At 41.2% G+C, this 20,970-nt stretch overlaps 2 protein-coding genes across 2 annotated transcripts in view; both read right to left on the reverse strand.

Moving 5' to 3' along the window:
• LOC306928664 (sodium-dependent phosphate transport protein 2A-like) overlaps window positions 1-932 on the reverse strand; it is a gene marked incomplete at both ends in the record, with an annotated part of 14,021 nt that extends 13,089 nt beyond the window's left edge. The window contains one exon of the mRNA XM_079508934.1: window positions 770-932. Within this exon, the coding sequence (XP_079365060.1) occupies window positions 770-932 (163 nt within the window). The remainder of the gene's footprint in view (window positions 1-769) is intronic.
• Window positions 933-4,243: 3,311 nt separating this feature from the next.
• LOC306928665 (sodium-dependent phosphate transport protein 2A-like) lies at window positions 4,244-19,472 on the reverse strand (the record flags this gene model as incomplete). Its single annotated transcript, XM_079508935.1, has 16 exons — window positions 4,244-4,629; window positions 4,988-5,143; window positions 5,554-5,844; window positions 9,099-9,173; window positions 10,641-10,924; window positions 11,630-11,742; window positions 12,291-12,415; window positions 12,629-12,745; window positions 12,977-13,144; window positions 13,716-13,773; window positions 14,817-14,918; window positions 16,783-16,978; window positions 17,213-17,324; window positions 17,512-17,655; window positions 18,480-18,625; window positions 19,450-19,472. The coding sequence occupies 16 exons, from the start codon at window positions 19,470-19,472 to the stop codon at window positions 4,496-4,498; spliced, it is 2,244 nt and encodes a 747-aa protein (XP_079365061.1). The 3' UTR covers window positions 4,244-4,495.
• Between the last annotated feature and the right edge of the window lie 1,498 nt (window positions 19,473-20,970).

Consider the following 20,970-nt stretch of genomic DNA (forward strand, 5'->3'; position numbering starts at 1 on the left):
AAATCAGTCCGACTAGTAGAAAACACTGTCCGACTCCCACTGGCCAAGACACTGCTAGCAAAGAGATGCCATTATATAAGGATTAAGGACTGAAATTCACTGCTGTACAATCATTGGTACAAACCTTCTATCTTTTATGTTTTTGTTTTGATCATTTATGGATTATAATTTATACAAAATAGTGGTTTAATTGGGAGACATTAGAAACGTTGATTATATTTTATGATAGCTCATGCTGTAAACAAAATGGTAAAGTTTATGTCAAGCAACATGTCCAATATGTTTTGAATCAGCAATTACAATTTTTTTTAATGTTTTAGTAATTTTCAAGACTGCTTGTCTGAATATTTTCCTGAATATTTTCCACATATTTTTTATGGGGGAATGTTTTTCACATTCTGTGAATTCATAGGCTATTCTTACCCACTGTCCCCGGCTCCCCGCTGTCCCTCCAGTTAGTCTAGACTGATACCAAAACCCCCAAATATGTACAGTAGCCTATATGCTGCACACATTCAACTCAACTGTCAGACAGAACGATGGAGAGAGATAGGTAATGAATGTGTATGAAAACAGTGTTGTTGTTGTTTTTTCCCCCATCTTATTTTTCTACTGTTTTAGTTGAAATTAGAGCATGTTAGCTGAAGTTGGAAAATTTTCAAGAACATGAGGAAGAGGCAGAACCTTTGCGTCACCCAGTTCACCTCTTTCCACCTCTTGAACATTTTGCTACCCCACTTGAATTAAGAAAAGCTATCACGTCTCTCACCTCCACAGGCTGTTAGCTGGATGGTTTTTTCGACTCTCACTGTGTTCTCACGGTTCTGAACAACACAAGTCAAGTTTCCCACAAATTGACCAGGTAAGCTGATGCTGTCATGATTGGATGTGGCACTGCCAGTGCGAATGTACAGCGTTTGGCCCGTGGTCATGGTCAGCTCCCAGGTGAAGTCAAGGTGATCTCCATTTGAAGAACAGTTGATGACCTTCTTCTCTTCTGCTGATACACACTCCTGAGATACATCTGGCTTGGACACACACACACACACACACACACACACACACACACACACACACACACACACACACACACACACGTGGCATGACCTTTGTGGTTCAAAGTAGTTCTGTCTTTACCTTTGCAATCACACACCATGCACACACATGCACCTGTGCATGTGCACACACAGCTGACAATTTGTTGATTAATTTACTAAGATTTCACTTTGTTGTTGCAAAGCAGCCTGGGTGGGTGCGTACCGTTAGTCCGACGTCCCAATAATCCGACATAACATTACTAACCCTAACCGCACGCGGAAGCCATGGGTGAGTCTTAACCGGCCAGTGGCCACGTATGGCTGTCAGCATCAACGGGACATTTGACTAACACATGCCCCCAGCCTATAGGGTGCCACAAATACTGCACATGCCACTGTTTGTTGCAGAAACATGTTACCTGTAATTTCACCCCCTGCGCCCACGACCTACCCACGACCTACCCTGCAGGGTATCGGCAACCAAGTCTGGTGGAGATCTGTACTCCATGCAAGGAGCGGACCTTTCTAGTTAACTAATATACATTGTTGTATGTGTCATGTTTGCAAAGGAGTCTCACCACGTGATGCATAAATGCTTGTTTTAATGTTTCCATTTGTATTATAATGGACAGTAACAAGAAATTGTCTCAGAATACTGTTTGGCTTGAGGCTAAAAAACGAATATTGTTGGGAGTCGGAAACCACTTGTTTCATAAACATTTCATCACATGAAATGTTCACAGGGGCGATGCCAAGAATTATACATTATTTTTTATCTAAAAAACATGATTTTAGCATTTGTATGAAAATAGAAAAATAGAAATATAAAAGTTTAAAAACTGAGAACATCAGTATGTCAAACCCATTAGCCTTGGAGGCCATAAGTTGTCCCCATAATGGGACAGTAATGTGGTGTCCACAACCAATCAATCTAAAAAATCTACATTTTTTCTTTTTTCGAAGACTAAAGTAATAAAGATATATTATGAACTCTAAACATCCCTGCAGTGGCTTCATTTAAAGAAATGGCCTAATATCAAACTCTTCATTGAGTCCCATGGGTGCCATAGTTTTGAGATTTTGACATAATTTATCCACACTTTGTATAAAAGACGTATTTTCCTGTCATCATCTCAGTTAATAATACTTACAAAGACCTCACGGTCAAAACGTTGTATATTTTTTGCCTGCTGTGTCGCTGAATAAAACTTCTACGATAATTGAAACTTACCATATGCATTCGCTGTCAGTGCCAGAGCTGTGATGAGGATGTATATGGAATTCATTTCTTCTTTTAAACAGAGAGAATATAGGCAGTCCTGTGTTGGTGAGAGATGTCACTGTCAAAGTCAAAGCAGAGTTGTACAGAAATCATGCAGTTGAAAGGACACCTCTACTTAATCTCTCTATGTTAACAACCATGTGTGGCTTCGGTTGGCTCAGCCTGCTGTTAAAGCTCCATTGGAGCCTGAGGACCCTGGTTCAAATCTGACCCCTGTCTTTTCTGGCATGTATCTCCTCTCTACACCTCGCTTGGTAGTTTAACCCTCAAAGTCTGAGTGTCTTTAGTGATCAGTGATATGTACCTGCTGTGTCATTGTCTTCTGCTCAGAGCTGTGATGTACAATGTGTCTCTCTGCCTGATAGGCAGGGGTCAAGCAGGGGAAGTGTCATTCACACATACTCCTCTACCGTCATCATGACATTCACACTTTTGCGGCTACAGTGGGTACGTAGGCTACTTAATACTTACCCGAGAGGTGTTGTCTATAGACTGTTTCAAACTAGTGTCAAACTAGGGGGTTTTCATGATTCTGAAGCATTCGTTTTGCACGAAAAACAATCCCAATCACAAGCAGTCCATTACTCAGGTTTGTGTCCTGCATGGACAGGAGGTGGGTGCGCTGGGCCAACTGCACCACAGGACTCGTAGATCAAAGAAGCACAAGTTCTATATTCCTGTCAAATTTACACAAAATATATCCTTTTAACTGATCTCATTAGTTTAGGAACATAGGCATATTTCGTGCTAATTCGTCTAAAAGCGCCACATTTTGCACAGATGTAGCCCAGGGAATGCTCTAATCGTTTAGCTAGGGCGACCTTAGGGGTCACCACAGTGGCCAAATCCATATGGCCACTTAACAATAAGGCAAAATGTTCAGAATTTCATTATGCTTTAAGTAGCAAGCATGTGACGTGTCAAACTAGGGGTTTTCATGATTCTGAACCCAATCCAAGCGAAATACACTCCTATTTTAGCCCAAGGAGTGTTTTTCATGCAAAACTAATGCTTGGAATGGATTCAGAATCATGAAAACCCTAGTTTGACACGTCACATGCTACTAAAGCATAATGAAATTTTGAACATTTTGGTTGCCAATGGTGGCCATATGATTTTTGTCGCTGTGGCGATCCCGAAGGTCGCCGGCTCGGGCACCCTAGTTAAATCATTAGAGCAGGCCCTAGCTGGGCCTACTCTGTGGCGCTTTTAGACAAATTAGCATGAAATCAATCAATCAATCAATCAATCAATCAATCAATCAATCATTCTCTCTCCCTATTCTCCTCTACTACATGTGAACCCTGATAACTTGATACCATTAATTCTCATGCAAAAGCATTTTTTTAGCTACACTGGTGTTACGGGCCTCGAGGCTCGATGCCCTCATGATTTAAATGTTTTGTTTCCGTTTCTTAGAAGTTTTTAGTGGTGCAATGATTATTCTTTTATTTTATGCAATTGCTTATTGTAGCACTGAGATTTTCATGAATGTAAAGTGCATTATAAACAAAATCCATTATTATTTATTATTATGATGATCAGTGAAATTAACTGCAGCTAGTTATATACTCAATAATTGTCTGTCGCCATCTAGTGTAATTGAGAGGCTGATGCAGGGAAAAGGAAAACCCTGAACTTGTGATTTTGCTGGTTACTTAAAGGAGCTAGAGTAACTCAAACTTAGCACTATTAGGAAAGAGCTTTCTTTAACATAATACATTTTGACATTGGCCCGACCGGAAACAATGTGATTATACTTGTAGAATGTGTTCCTGTGGATTGTTTTCCACATATTACTACTTCAACTACCAGCATGCCATGCTTTAATTTTGAGTAGTATTTGTATTTGTATTTGAGTACATATTGCATAACACTGTATATAATATGTAGCCTAGAAGGGAAAAATGCTTGTGCTTAATTGAACCCCAAAGTTTTATTCAGGCCAAAAGGCTAAGGCAAGAACACATTCTGTGTACTAATAGATCATTGGAGAAAACAAAACAATCCTCATCCCTATACAATGGTGACCATACAAAGAGCACAATTTCTAAGAATAAAATGCTTGTTACACACGGTTTGTAAAATGCATGACATCACAACATTAAGATGTCAATATCGTTTAACATAGCTCAATTAGACAGATCCTGAATACCAAACAAAATCAATGGCTCTGTCAGAAACTGGAGGAGACCCATGTAGTCCCATACAGCGCTTGGTCATTTGTTGGAGGTGGACGTGTATCGCTGTGCCCTGTATTCACTGTGACGTCTGCGTAGACAATAGGCCTACTGTCACCTTCAGAATTACCTAGAATAAAGAGACAATGGTCTGTGAGAGATATACTGTAAACCCAGAATATGTTTTCATATTTTCATGCATAGTAGGTTTGGTATGCATTATTATTTTATTCAATATTATTTCTTTTATGTTATATTTTATTTACATGGTTATGATTCCACAATTCCATCGATTAATTTATGGGAAATTCTGAGAAAACTTTGTATGCCTCTTGTTGTGTGTATGCCACATTTTTACCCCTGCTAGCACAGGATTGAAACCTTAATGGAGTTCACTCTCCCAGAGCATTTTCACACATGACATGACATTTTGTTTGAAATCCCCAGTGTGGGAGCTGCTTCTCTTACTGTTTGCTCTATTTTTTTACCTGTGTTAACAGTGTGGGAGCTGCTTCTCTTACGCAGAATGAAGGTGCAAACACACAGAGAGAGGTTGAGAGCCGTGGCAGCAGCAATAACAGCTATAATCACAGTCACACCATCCGGCTTGAAGGAGGAGTCTGGAGTCACAGAACTTAATTGACCTGGAACATGGTTTAAGCACATTTCATATACAATCCAAAGTTATTTACATTATGGAAAAAGGCATTTAAAAGTATAATGAAATTGAGCAATAAAATGTAATCGAAAAGGAAAAAAACAACATTTAGGATTGCCCAGTCTCTAAATCTCTGAGATGTTTCCATTACATTCTGAAAAATGTCATGGAGCATCAATGTAGAGCCAACATGGCTGCCACCCACTACTGGAAGTACAAACAATAAAACAATACAAAATAAATAGACATGGTGTCACCATGGCATTTGATAATTTTACATCCACATCCAAATGAACATAAGAGCAATTAAGATGAGTGCATTTTAGAAAGGGCACAACATGGTTACTATTCACTTATCTACTGACATCAACAGAAAGTCAAGAATCATTCTCTCACCTCCACAGGCTGTTAGCTGGATGACTGTTTGACTGATGCTGACTTTGTTCTGAACAACACATGTCAAGTTTCCCACTAATTGACCAGGTAAGCTGAGGCTGCTCAGGTTGGTGTACTCAGGTGTGGCTCTGCTCAGTGATTGGTTATCCAGTCTCCAGGTGAACAGCGATTGGCCGGTGGTCATGATCAGCTGCCAGATGAACTCAAGGTCATCTCCCGTAGAAGAACAGCTGACCTTCTTCTCTTCTGCTGATACACAAACCTGAGATACATCTGGCTCGGACACGGGAGCTGGAAAGCACACATGCACGCAAGCATGCACAGGATTGCACGCACGCACGCACGCACGCACGCACGCACGCACGCACGCACGCACACACACACACACACACACACACACACACACACTGTATTATGTACTATACATGTGTGGAACCAAAAACAAACCAAAATTGTGGAACCAAAAAGTTTAAACATTTCAATATTAAAATTAAAATTTGTTTGAATGTTTTATATAAACACACACAAATACTTCTTCAACTTCTTGATAATTATAGAGAATGTGCCTTTTGGGCCTACCTTGTATTTGTAGTTGCATCAAGGCTTTCCGTAATAAATTACCCCTTGAATTATATGTGTTCAATTGATAAATGCCAGAATCTTTCTTCATTGAGAAGTCCAGTCTTAATGTTCCACTGGGTAAGTATTTACACCGATTTTCACATTCTTCATGAAGTGTTTCTCCCTCAGATGATTTATCTTTTTTCATTAAAGTGATATCACTGCCCTGTCGGCCTCTTGTTAACCTAAAGTCTTTCTCATTAGTAGAGGTCAAATGAATCAGTAGAGGTGACCCCAGTGCTCCATAACACTGAGTTTTATTACCTTCAGCCAAAGTACACAATGTAGAACCTGTAACGGGAAAGAAAGCAATTACAGAAGTGTTTATTTCAGCTGTAGGGAAAAAATCTATCCTTTTTCCATGTCAGTAATTAAAACACCCAGTTTGTGTTCTAAATGTAAAATAAAAAATAAATAAAAATAAATAAAAAATAAAATAATAATACAAATAAATACAAAATAAATACAAAAAATAAGAATGTATAGCCTAGCTATAACAGTAGTTTGTTCATAACTTACAGTAGGCTACTACAGTATGTATAGTATTATATAGTATAGTTTGCTAAACATATAGTTTTCAATAATGGTAATTATGAAAAAGGACACCGTGCGTTTGAATTACAAATATGTTTGACAAATATATGTGTATGTATTTGTAAAAAATAAAAACAATAAAAACAACTGTATATTTTCTGGTAATTAAAGACAGTATGGATAAAATGGTGACAATAAGTAGAAACATACCTTGTGCATTTGCTGTCAGAGCTGTGATGATGATGATGATGATGGAGTTCATTTATTCAGTTTAAAGCAGAATGATTAGAGCAGGTGCATGGTAGTCAGTCCAGTCAGTGTTGTTGAGGTTTTACTGCAGTCAAAGCAGAGTTTCTGGTGCATAAATCAGGCTGTTATGTTCCTGTATGTATCTGAGACCTGCATGTGACCTGTCATGCAGGAATCAGCAGGATGTAGGTAGGAGGTGGTGAGATCAGGCAGGATGGTTAGCTTTTGAGTGGTGGTTCTATTATTTTGTTTGTTTGTTTTTCAATACAATCGGGACAGCTAATCTAATGCAACATTACTGTAAAATTCAAATGACCATAACAGCATCACCAGTAAGGCATACAGTATATCTCAAATGCAGAACTGAAAATAGAGCAGAGTGAAATAACATGCACCAGGATTGCTGTTGGCTCATTTCTACATTTCGAGGCCACAAAATACTAATTCGAGGCCACAAGCTTTTTTTCTCTCTCTCTCAATGGCCACTCCGGGGCTCGATCCGTACATTAATTTCTGTACGTTTGCAACTTTCTAGTACATCAGTTCAGTGTATCGGTAAATATATAGCACATCTCCTATATCATGTATTTACAGGAAGAACTGGTCTCTATTCCTTCTTCTGAAAGAAGCATCACTCTGTTGAACTACAACCCCTCTTTTAATTACGAGACAACATGCACCAATGGTTCACACCTCTAACCACTCTCTCTCTCTCTCTCTCTCTCTCTCTCTCTCTCTCTCTCTCTCTCTCTCTCTCTCTCTTTCTCTCTCTCTCTCTCTCTCTCTCTCTCTCTCTCTCTCTCTCTCTTCTGCAGTAATGCTATTGTCTCTGTGGCTGCTGAAACAAGCGATGGAAGACTTTGTGGTTTATAGCATAGTCATATCACTGCATACCCTACTAGGCTAAAGAAATATAGCATGCAGGAAATGGCATTGAACATTGTGCACCGGCCTGGCTATATGTTTAAATATAGCAATAGTTAATTTTCAGTGTCGATGGCAAACATGCAACATGTTCATATGTGCAATGCAAGTGAGTGCAGACATGCTTCGGAAGAAATAAAACAGTTAAGCAGGCATATCACTGACATTGGTGTTCACAGCCATGACCTTATATTGGATTTGGAGGCACCAGCATATATTCTTGTGAACCTCTACAGTCTACACCATCATAAGTTCATAACATAACGTGTCACTTTGTAAATACAATGCCTGGATGTCACTTTCAACTGGAACTTTCCCGAAGGCCACAAGTGCCCCCTTCCTTTCAGAAAACCAGTTACAACAGAACTTTGTCACCATTATTATTATTATTATTATTATTATGGTTGATTTGAGAACATTAACCATGGTTAACCCATTAAGACATGAGACCAATTCTACAAATGACTTCTAATCTATTCTCACTTCTCACAAAAATAGCAGATGTTATGTACAAGCTCGTGGTACAAAGTGACGTGCCGTGAGCTTGTATATTAATTAACTATTTTTGAATAGCCAACGCAAACATCTAGAATGACACAAATGCTTTTCCAGTTTTAATGGGTTAATGGTGAGATGTATGTCACATTGTTTACACATGTTTTGTCTATACAATTTTAAATAACACAATATAACTCCTGATAGCGTCATCATAAGTTAAGAATTGTCCATGCACAAAGCAAAGCAAAGCAAAGTTACTATATTTACCCAGGGTAACTGGACTAAGCATCAGATACTTGTTTACAGCCAGGCCCTGCTCATAGAACATTTCATGGTAGTGGTTCAATGCCTTGCTCAAGGGCACTTCAGCAGTGGTAATTTTAACGTGCCGGTCCGGGAATACGAACTGGCGACCTTCCGGTATCAAGACCGCTCCGCAAACCGTTCGGCCACCGCTGCCACACAAACACAGTATGGGAAAAGCCAGAAGTCTGAGTGCTTGTAATACTATAAACGAGTGCTCTTAATGCACTGGTGAGTGTGATCTCCAGTGCTCACATCTACTGCATATAGAACATACATGTCTTCTATACGGTTGGCAGAAAACGGAGCGGTGTTGTTTGTGTCGTGTTTTTCAGTGTAGCAGACAGCGGAGGTTTTGTCCACGACTCCTGTCATCCATTTCGTGTCACCTTCACCTCCCATTTGCATACTTTTACCATGTCCTATAGGAGCTGCTGTGGCAATGGTTTCCAGGAGCGTCAACGGCCCAGCATTACCTACATCATCCCCACCTATAGGAACACAAAACAAGGATTAATGCCAGGTTATAGTTGCCATGCACGTGATATGATGTCATTTTCATCACCATCTCAACATGTCTGTGGGGACATCCGCATATACGTACATCCCCGATGTTGCGATCACGCGTACCTTATGCACGACAAGTACACTGACTGCATATTGTCACGGTCCGTGACATGTGTTATGTTTTTCTAGTGTTCCTTGTTCTTGGTTTTGGTTTTACTTTACACTTGTGTGCTTTTATTTTGCAGTCTGTTAGTGTTTCCTGTGTTGCTCATGTTACCTGTGTTGTCTCACCAGTACCCTGATTACCCTAGGGTTTCCACCTTGTCTTGTTAGTCTTTTAGCCAATCATTGTGTTGATTATCTGTTGAATTCACCTGTGTCTTTGTGTATTTATACTCCCCTGGTTTTTCATTTCCTTTGTCAGATCATTGTTTTATGTCACTAGTGTTTTTGCTCCTAGTGAACTCCCAGTGTATTCCTAGTTCTTGTTCTCTTTGTGTTCCTGGATTTTGGAAATAAACGTCCTACTATTCCACTACTTTGCCTCTCTGCCTCAGTCCTGCACTTGGGTCCGAAAACCTCCTGCCTCGTACTGTGACACATATGACTGAGCTAGAACAGAAAGTTTGAGAATCCTGTTGAGGAGAGGTTGGGAGGAAATCCGTATTATATTACGACAAAAAGTAGTTTAAATGGTTGGCATGTTTGTTACCGTAGATAGTTTTTAACAGAATAACCAGAGTTAAAAAATGACATCTCAAAGCTTTGCTGGAGGAATTGATTAGAATCTGAGGTCTGGACTATAACAAGAATGTACAGAATGAGTCTGCAGGACTCTCGTGGCCAGCATGCGGATGTGACAACTAATTCACGCCCTAAGTTAGACACTGGGGCCACAAAACTAGGAGGGTTCAAGCAGCATTAAAACATAATGCATAAACATAATGGAGTAATGGAATGGAAAAGTTAAAAAGGTGCCCCCGAGCAAAGGTTCTATTTGAGTTATTTATCTTGTAATTTTATTTATATGATTTGTTTGTTTTGTTTTGTTTTATGTTTTATTTTGTTCTGATCTCTGTGTCTCTCAGTGGTTGTGAAGTTTGTCTTTGTACTATGTTGTTGTTGTATTACACTGTTGTTGTCGTTTTTGTTTTTGTTTATTTGAATGTGTCTGTAAACCCTGAATAAAAACAAAGTTGAAAAAAAAACAACATAATGCATAATGAACTGAGGAGTGTTACCTGCAATCACGGCTAATCTCCTGTTAACTGAGTGAAAATAGCACATCTACAAGCTGTTGTGAGCTTGTAGATGTGCTATTTTCAACTAGTTTGGGTCCCGGGGAGGAGAAACATCAATTTCTCTTTTGGTAAAAAGAGATAAAACGTTTAGGAACCACTGTCCTACAGTATATGACTGTATTTATCCCAATGCAACATGGTTTTACACACCATTCCCGCGTCTGCACTTCAGTGTCACCGTGGTGACGAGGTTGTCCAGGGGCTGCAGGGAGGTCATCCAGGCAGGAAGGAAGTCCCAGCTCCGCAGCCTGTGCGGCAGACACGCGGGCCTCCGCGCCTGCAGCACGTTCACCGCCACGACGAAGACACCCGCCAAACCCAGCGGCGTCCCGACCCCGGCCAACACCCTCCAACCCGCCATGGAGAGAGCAAACACCACGGAGGGGAGGAGCAGGAAGCAGAACACCAGGTAGAGCACAGCAAACCAGCGGTACCTGTGTGGGGGGGGGGGGTTTGTTGTGCCTGTTTTTTAATCCATTTAGGACTGAGACTAATCTTCTAAATCCTGACCTAAGATTTCTGAAAAAATGTTATGTTGCTATATACTGTACATAAATGGCATAAAACGCAGTGAGCACTAACTATGAGAACTAGCAGAACATGTCTGTGTGTCTGTGTGTCTCTGTGTGTGTCACGCTGTAACACCACCCGCCCGCCACCACCGCGCTTCCCGCGTTCGCGCGTCTTACTTGTAAATAAATGGTGCATTTATATAGCGCCTTTATCCAAGGCGCTTTACATAGATGTGCATTACATTCACCCATTCATACACACATTCATACACCGATGGAGGCAGAAAACCTTGCGAGGCATCAACCAGCACATCAGGAGCAATTAGGGGTTCAGTGTCTTGCTCAAGGACACTTTGACACCAACTCTGGGGGAGCCCGGGTTCGAGCTGGCAGCCTTGGGGTTGCCATCCAGCTACTCTACCCCTGAGCCACCGCCGCCCCTCAATATACATAGCAACATAGCAACAAGAACCCCAACAGTGGGTCCCGTCCTGAAGGGTATGAAAACCCCAAAAGGGGTTCCCGTCCTAATCCTCATTTCCTTTAATCTATCGAAGTTTCATTAAATGCAAAGCATGTCATATATAAGCATTAAAAAAAACCATTACATTGGTATTATTAGAGTACCTGCCAGTACATCTGCCAAGGGCACGAGCCATACGGATGGGGAGGCGGGAGGCTGGTAGCGGATACCATAACATAATACCGAGGACATTGAAGAAGAAATGACACAGGGCCACCTGTAGTGAAGGAGAGGATCGAGAGGACAGCTTATTCTTCATTGAATCCGAGAATGTGTTAATGAAATGTGTGCGTGCGTGCCAGTGTTGTTTTCGTCGACTAATACTATGACGAAAAATGTTCGTCGACTACCTTTTTGTCACTGACAAAAACTACATAAAAGCTAAATAAAAACAATAAGCCATGATGACTAAAACTATGACTAAATAATATATACTGTCGATTTTGTCAAACAAATAAATACTAGACTAAAATGTTATGAAGGGACTAGTGGACAAGAGATCCAGTATAAGTCATTTCACACTTGGTTGCATGCTGAAAATTGCAGATCTACTAGCTCCACGCAAAAACGCAGGTCTCATTGAAAATGAACTATAGGTGCGTTATATCGATTCACGTTTGAAAGGCCCTTAAAGAATTCCAGGTGACTAAAATGTGACTGAAACTAAATTAAAACTATTCAAGAGACTAATGACTAAAACTAAAATAAAAAAATTCTGCCAAACACTGGTGTGTGCGTGCCTCTGTGTGTACTGTACCAGTGTACCTGTACCGATGCAGCCAGTTTCTCTCCAGGACTGGCCAGGGCTGCTAGTATTGCAGTGGTGGTGGTTCCCAGGTTGGAGCCCAGCGTCAGAGGGTAGGCTCTCTCGATGCTGATCACACCAATACCTGATTATTGGGTCCTTCATGCATTATATGAACAAGCATTTCCATGCAAGCCAAGTCATCAAGTGTGTGTATGTGTGTGTGTGTGTGTGTGTGTGTGTGTGCGTGCGTGCGTGCGTGCGTGCGTGCGTGCGTGCGTGCATGCGTGTGTGTGTGTGTGCGTGTGTGTGTGCGTGAGTGCGTGTGTGTGTGCGTGCGTGCGTGTGTCTGTTGTACCTATGAGAGGTGTGATTGCAGACGTGAAGACAGAACTACTTTGAACCACAAAGGTCATGCCTGCTCCCACTAAGAGAGCTAGATAACCTGCCAGCCAGCCAAATGGATAGGGGAAATCTGGACAGAGGAGGAGAGGGAAAGTGTGAAGACAAAAATGGTGTCTAGTATTCGGCGTGGGGTCTGGGGACCTCCGGTAAATGAGGTTATAATATAGCAACAAAAAGTTTAACCTCAGCATTTCGAAATAGCAGATATACAAGTTCACAGCACAGTCAGTGCTGTGAAGTCAGTGTGCGTGCGTCACGTGCATGCGTGCGCCGTGCGCCGTGTGTGCGCCCCTATACAGACCTGTATTAATAACTGTGTTGACTGCAGAGGCCAGCTGGCCCTTCAGCAGCGATCCCAGTACTTTGACCAGAACTACCAGACAGCTGCACAGCACCAGCAGAGAGACGCCCAGGAGGATGAGACCTATGGCCACATCTGATAGAGAGCTGTCCACAAATAGATGGCTGCCTGGGACACGTATAGACAGACAGACGGACGGACGGATGAACAGACAGACATACAAGCAATTGTCTAATAGGATGGATTTGAAAGGTAATATAGTCTATTACAGAGACTATATAATAACAACATGAACTATATCTAAATAGGTAGAGAAGAGAAATAGATAATAGACTAATGTTGGCTATGAACGGAGGCTAAGCCTGAATGTAAAAGAAACATTAGGGAGAGAGAGGGATATGCAGGAAATGCATACTTGCAAAAGCTATAGCTTGATTTAATATTAACAAATGGTGTGAAATTATTGGTCTACTTGAATAATATAAATAATATCTAATAGAACAAAGTTTTCAAGGTCACTGTCTTATCTCTCTCCAATGTGTCCCTTTATGCGGCCTCTGACTCCCTTTTTCATTCCGCTCTTGCCTCCTGCGATGCAACGTTTGATTTTGGGTTTTGAGTTTCTACTTTTGGGTCCTTCATTCATGTTCGAGTCATTCCTGACGAGCACAGCAGAATTTGAGCAGAAGAGACGCGTCTCAAGACAAGAGGACATACTTTAAAAAAGAAAGAGTCTTACATCTCTTTGTGTGTTCTGACAGAGAGTGGTTGTGTGCACTCCAGGCTGTTTCATTCTTCTGTCAGCCGAGACAGAGAAAAGGAGAGAGAAAGATATTTAGAGAAAAACATTGTGAGAAACCAGGTCATATAAGGGTCGACTATGATTTCAAAGAAATAGAGAGGAACTGTGTATGACTCAGTGTGAAACCCCTTTAAGTGAGCATTACATCTGTCTTGACTCATACACTGGCTTGTGAAAATGCTAGTCGGTACCTACAAAAGCTTACTCACACAAACACATTAGGGCTGTCCTATGATGGTCTTTTTAAATTTTGTATTGTTTTTATTTAAGACATTGTCAATTGATTAGTACTTTTTATGCTCTTTGCAATTGATTGATGTATTGAATCAATGACATTTAGGCTAAAGCAGTGGTTTTCAACCCTTTGTATCAAGGCTCATGCATTATTTATTGGGCATTTGAGCCACGGACCACCACGGACATTTAACCTCTCAGACCCAAAACTTTGCATATCTTGATAAAAATAACAATTCTTCTACATTCTCTAATTGTGTAGACTTCTTGTAGATTAAGCAATGCAGATATTTAACAATAATGTAACTCTTGAGAGCGTGAATTCATTTTACACTCTCAAGAGTTAAAGATCTATAAGGGTCCATTTGGTTACCAACTCTCCATCATCATTTAGTTGGGGACCACCATGGAACCCCCTCAAGGACCACTGGTGGTCCCCGGACCACTGGTTGAGAACCACTGGGCTAAAGGGATAATAAAAAAGTCTTGCAAACTCTAGTTATAACCCATATTGATTCTGCCAATAGAGAGCTGATATGAAAGAAACATTACAATGTTAATTTCCCATGCAATCCCACCAACCTAAAAAGGCAGACATCTCTCCATCATGCAGACATAATCTGCATGATTAAATGGTAAAGGTATAGCGCTTTACATAGATTGTGCATTACATTCACACACACACACACACACACACACACACACACACACACACACACACACACACACACACACACACACACACACACACACACACACACACACACACACACACACACAGACAAAAGCTGTATGATATGATACCTGCGCTGCGATGGCTGTGCTTTGGCACCAGTGTCTCACCAGACTCCTGTTCCTCATGCTCTGGTCTCCTGTAGCGACAGCTGTGATGACAGAGGGGTCCAGCTACATGGACAGGACAGAGACAGACAGATGTGATGACAGAGGGGTCCAGCTACATGGACAGGACAGAGACAGACAGATGTGATGACAGAGGGGTCCAGCTACATGGACAGGAGGACAGAGCCAACATGTTAGCCCAATACTACAGCATATTATTGCTCTCAGTATGTCCAAAAGGATGTTGATCCATATGTTTCAATGGATCCAGTGTATTTAGTCACCATCTCTTTCCATATATATAATAGCCACAGACCTTCACTTTCCTTCACTTTTCAAAAATAGCAGATTTGGCCTATAAGTTCACGTGTCATGATGTGACGCATTGTAAAAATGCGTAAAAATCTGAACATGGTGGACCCTCTTGTAAACAAGTGTAATGCTTAATTGGGTGGTCCACTCACAGTTAACAGCCTTTGTATTGAGTTTGTGCTTGAAATGTACTGTAATTCTGCAAACTGTTAATAAATATTTCAATCAATCAAATTGTGTGCTTGTAGATCAGCTATCTTTTCATCAGTCTCACACGACAAGTGTAGGGTAATTAGGGTAGGGAAATTGAAGTATTGAGACAGAAGATTTACACAAGAGCAATGGTCTAGTTCCACTACATTGCAACAGACAGTCAGTTCCCAGCTCTCACAGATGGGTTTCATTTGTGCCACATCCACCACACAGCTCATAGTGGGCAGGTTAAAATACCAGATACTTCACATGTCACAGGTTTGAACCCCTAATCATTTGTCATACCATTTTCAGTGTCCCTATTCTGGTTATTTAATTGTTGTCAAAAATGTTGTCAAATAACAATGTTAACATTTTTCCAAAAAGCTATCTAAAAATGTACAAAATATGTACAGCAGTCGCATTTTGAAAAAGTTCAAGGATTTCAATTGCAAGCATTTTCCAGATCTGCTTTTTTTTCTCGCTATTCCTTGTTTCACAATGTATATATATAGGACTCAGTTAAATGGCAGGAATGGAAACTAACAGTACCAAGTGTACATGGTGGCATGTGTACAATTAATACCGCCTGTATATAATAATTTTGGTGAGTGGTGCAGTGTCTACAGTACAGCGTGTAGCAGCACCTGTATAATCATTTTGGTGAGTGGTTCAGTGATGTGTGTATACAGTACAGCGTGTAGCAGCACCTGTATAATCATTTTGGTGAGTGGTTCAGTGATGTGTGTCTACAGTACAGTGTGTAGCAGCACCTGTATAATCATTTTGGTGAGTGGTTCAGTGATGTGTGTCTACAGTACAGTGTGTAGCAGCACCTGTATAATCATTTTGGTGAGTGGTTCAGTGATGTGTCTATACAGTACAGCGTGGAGCAGCACCTGTATAATCATTTTGGTGAGTGGTTCAGTGATGTGTCTATACAGTACAGCGTGGAGCAGCACCTGTATAATCATTTTGGTGAGTGGTTCAGTGATGTGTGTATACCAGGGGTGCCCAAAAGGTAGATCGCGATCTACCAGTAGATCACAAAGGCTGTGCAGGTAGATCACATGACATGCCCCTAAAACATATATAATTTAAATTAAAAAATATATAATTTGGCATCTGACACTTGAATTGAATGAAGGTGACTTGATTGATTGACATAAAAAATGACCTATTAAGCCACAATGGAATATTTGTTTTCAAGAGTGTTGAGCACAGACATCAGTAGCATTACAAAGTTAGACATACACAAACTATTTCCATTTCGCCCCCTCCGGTAAATTTTTTTTTTTACTATTTTCAGCAATGAGATCATACTTCTTTGTGGGTAGATCTTGTTGAGCTGGTCATTTTTAAAGTAGCTCTTAAGTCAAAAAAGTCTGGGCAACCCTGGTGTATACAGTACAGTGTGTAGCAGCACCTGTATAATCATTTTGGTGAGTGGTTCAGTGATAACTTTCAGCAGCTCGGGGGCTTCCTCTCCAGTCCTGAGTTGGAGGGAGTCGACCGCCGCCTGTGACAGACGTCTCAGGAGACCACTCACAGCCTCCAGGGGGAGGAGCACCAGCACGGACAGCCAATTAAAACAGTCGTGGACTGTCGCTCCAGCAAACGCCCTGTAAAAGGCATATGATTTAAAAAATACATTTGCTTCATGTTTTCATTTGCTGTGCAGTCGTTCCCAATTAAACGGACAAATGCGTGTGCACGTGCTTGGACACGCATGCACGCACGCACGCACGCACGCACGCACGCACGCACGCACGCACGCACGCACGCACGCACGCACGCACACATGCGCAAAACAACTCACTCACACACACCTCCACTACTAGTACTCGTAGGCCTACCGTTCAAACTCATCTCTTTCCCCAGCCTGCATCAGAGCAACAATGGTGTTGGTGACTGATGTTCCAATGTTGGAGCCCATGATGATAGGGATAGCAGACTGAACATTCAGTACTACGGGATGGAAGGATAAACACATTGATTTAATTGAATAGATTGACGTACAGACAGAGACAAATCAAATGGATACACACATGTATATGTCTAGCATCCCTTTTGTTTTTACAGGTTCAGTAAGCATATAGGAAGCCTATCATATAGTTCTTATCTTGACGTTTGTACTGTACTGTCTGTAACTCACATCCAGAGGACACCATGCTGACGGTGATGGAGGTGGAGGTGGAGGAGCTCTGCACCAGCACCGTCACCATGATACCCACCACCAGGCCTGCCACGGGGTTAGACAGCACAGCACTGTCCTGGAGGATGTCTCCCGCTGCCCTGCCTGGGACACACAGAGACAGACAGAGACTGGGTTAGACAGCACAGCACTGTCCTGGAGAATGTCCCCCGCTGCCCTGCCTAGGACACACAGAGACAGACACAGAGACAGACAGAGACTGGGTTAGACAGCACAGCACTGTCCTGGAGAATGTCCCCCGCTGCCCTGCCTAGGACACACAGAGACAGACACAGAGACAGACAGAGACTGGTTTAGACAGCACAGCACTGTCCTGGAGGATGTCCCCCGCTGCCCTGTCTGGGACACACAGAGACAGAGAGAGAGAGACTCACATTAATGGCACTTTTCGATGACAAGGACTAAAAGCGGGTTTCTGGATTTGTTTTCATACACTATGGTTCGGTTTCAGATAAGGTCCTGATCAGAACCTGCATTTTCTGCCTAAATTTGGGCCTTGCTCAGGAGGTGGTACTAACCCTGCAGTTACACAGATTTTCACGCTGTGAGCATCTGCTATTTGCACGTTTTTTCTTTTAATGGTGTTCCTGCCACTTCAGGGATGGTTTCCAGTTATAAGCAGAAATGTAAACAAAAAAACGTTCACACTTCACAGTACTTCACAGGTTCTGGAAACTGTTTCAAGTTATGGAAGGTTACAACCTTAACGCTTCCCTCACCAATTAATCCGGTCGTTTTAACGCATCCCTCACCAACCTTAATCCGGTCCAATGCTCCGGACTAATGCTATGTCGAACAAAAGTCTGCCCCCCTTGCAATAGCTGACATGTGATGTAAGAAGTGACATATGCTGAGGAACGACAGTGAGGGTGATGGTGGTGATGATGATGATGATGAAGGAAGCTTACCTCCGGCCAGCTGGAAGGCGGAGCTGAGGATGTCGAGGGAGCAGACAAAGAGGTAAAGAAGGATGAAAAGGAGGGCGATCTTGGAGACGCTGGCAGTAACCGATCTCACACGTCCAGCTTTTGACTGACTTTCCATGGCAGAGGACCTGCGCCATAGGGACAGCAAGAACACATACGCTATGCTTTATTCAGAAGAAAAAGGTGAAGCAGTTGTAGAAGTATTAGTAGTGGAGGACGATGTACAGTAGTAGTAGTAGTAGCACTCTGATGAATTGAAAATGGAGGACCCTGATCTTAGTGCTTTTTATGGTTTTATTCTTGTAGCAGCTTTTGTATTGTATCGTGCTTTCGTTTGAAATGCACCCATTCTACATACTGTGAATACATTTATCAATCAATCAATCAATCAATCAATCAATCAATCAATCAATCAATCAGCAGCAGCAGCAGTAGGAGTATTTACTGTAAATTGGTAGCCTACTTAAAAATCATTCCTTATGGTCAACACCCTGAATTTAGTGATTCAGGTATTTTTCTGCTACTGTAGCTTGTGGCAAATTGTCACATTCACCGCCTTTTACAAGTCATCTGGCAGATTGAAATTTAACCCAATTCTTGTTTTCTTTTGTGGCATTATAATGACTGCCTGTACTACTGAGAGAGAGAGAGAGAGAGAGAGAGAGAGAGAGAGAGAGAGAGAGAGAGAGAGAGAGAGAGAGAGAGACAGACACAGACACAGACACAGACACAGACACAGACACAGACACAGAGACAGACACATTTTGTCAAGCCTTTATCTTTTGCTCAAATGCTAAAGTAATATTTGTTCTCGGAATTCAGTGATATATAGTTTTGCCAACATTGCTTAAAGAAAACAATGAAGAAACAGTTAAACTGTAACAGCTGACATCTATAACTGATCCAGACTGATTGCTATTATGTTCATCTTTTGGGTTTTTTCCACACTGACCTGGCTAGTTGACATTCCCCCATGAGGCTATTTTGTGATTTCTAAAACAGTTACAGAAACTGAAGGAATAATGGTGCTAACATTGTTATAATAAAAGAGGAATTTTATAGAATACATTTGTGTAATTTTACCACAATAATGCAGCAATAATGAAAGACAAGGGCGAACGGGCAAAAGCAAAGAAAGAGTGAAATAAGTGTCAGAGAAAGCAGAAATAGATAGATAGATAGATAGATAGATAGATAGATAGATAGATAGATAGATAGATAGATAGATAGATAGATAGATAGATAACATAATGAAAGTAGAAACCGTGAAGGTGTGAAAGAATAAAGGTACAAATAATCAAACAAATAATTGACCTACCTTCTTTCCATACAGTGAGAGCAGCCTCGCCAGCCCGAGACAGAGAAGACAAGGGGAAAAGAATGGAAGTCAGAGTGGGAAAGAATTAAGAGATCTGGAACTTTGAACTCTCTCCCTCCACCCTTTTATTTAATTATTTGTTTGCTAACGATGGTGTTTTCCATTTTTCTCTTGCCGTGCACATCTATACTTTGTTGTTTTCCATGCCCATTCAACATATTTATTAATTGTACTTTCAATTCACATTGTGAGTGATTTGAAATGGAAGTTAATAAATTATACCCTAATTTATGCTTTGTTGTGTGAGCGATTAATGAAAATAGCAGAACTACAAGCTCAGATCTACTGTTGTCCCTATTTTTGAAAGCTTATTAAATAACTAAATACAATTTTGAGTAATGTATGAAAACTTTCAGCTATAATGACATGTTCAAAATAGGGATGCCAGGGTCAAAGTAGTTAACCCAAGTGCTTGCTGATCTTGATTAAAAGTTGTTGTGACCCATAAGTGGGTCACACTTTTTTAAATACAATTCCATGCAATATTTGTTTTGCACTTGCATGTAGTGTTGTTTCTGACATTGAAACTACTGTAGGCTACTAGACCAGTGCTCATTGCACACTGGCCTACTCAGGAATAATGCGTCCTTTTATGCCCTTATGTCAGTCAGTCAGTCAGTCAGTCAGTCAGTCAGTCAGTCAGTCAGTCAGTCAGTCAGTCAGTCAGTCACTCACTCACTCACTCACTCACTCACTCACTCACTCACTCACTCATTCACTCATTCACTAACTCACTCACTCACTCACTCTATCTGTATAGATAATTTTATTGTAAATTATTGTTATAAAAACTCACTCAAATATGCCTGCCTTGAGTGTTTCCTTTGATTATTATGGTTTGAGTACAACTGGATTTTGAATGGCTCTATCTTTATCTCTGGCAGTAGTAATGGACAACAGACCATTGACCAAAGTCTATACAGAAGTACTTTGAGGAGGAGTAAGACATTAAACCAGGAAGACGTTAGGTATTGTTGTTGGACGGTGACAGAAAAAAACGGACATTCCTGCACGGGCCTGGGACTATGAGTGATTATGAGGAGGCCTTGGACAGTGGAGGAGGAGATTCTCCTTTCTTGAATCTTGATTCTCTGG

The sequence above is a fragment of the Electrona antarctica genome (genome assembly GCF_951216825.1).
Source record: "Electrona antarctica genome assembly, chromosome: 8".
NCBI lineage: Eukaryota > Metazoa > Chordata > Actinopteri > Myctophiformes > Myctophidae > Electrona > Electrona antarctica.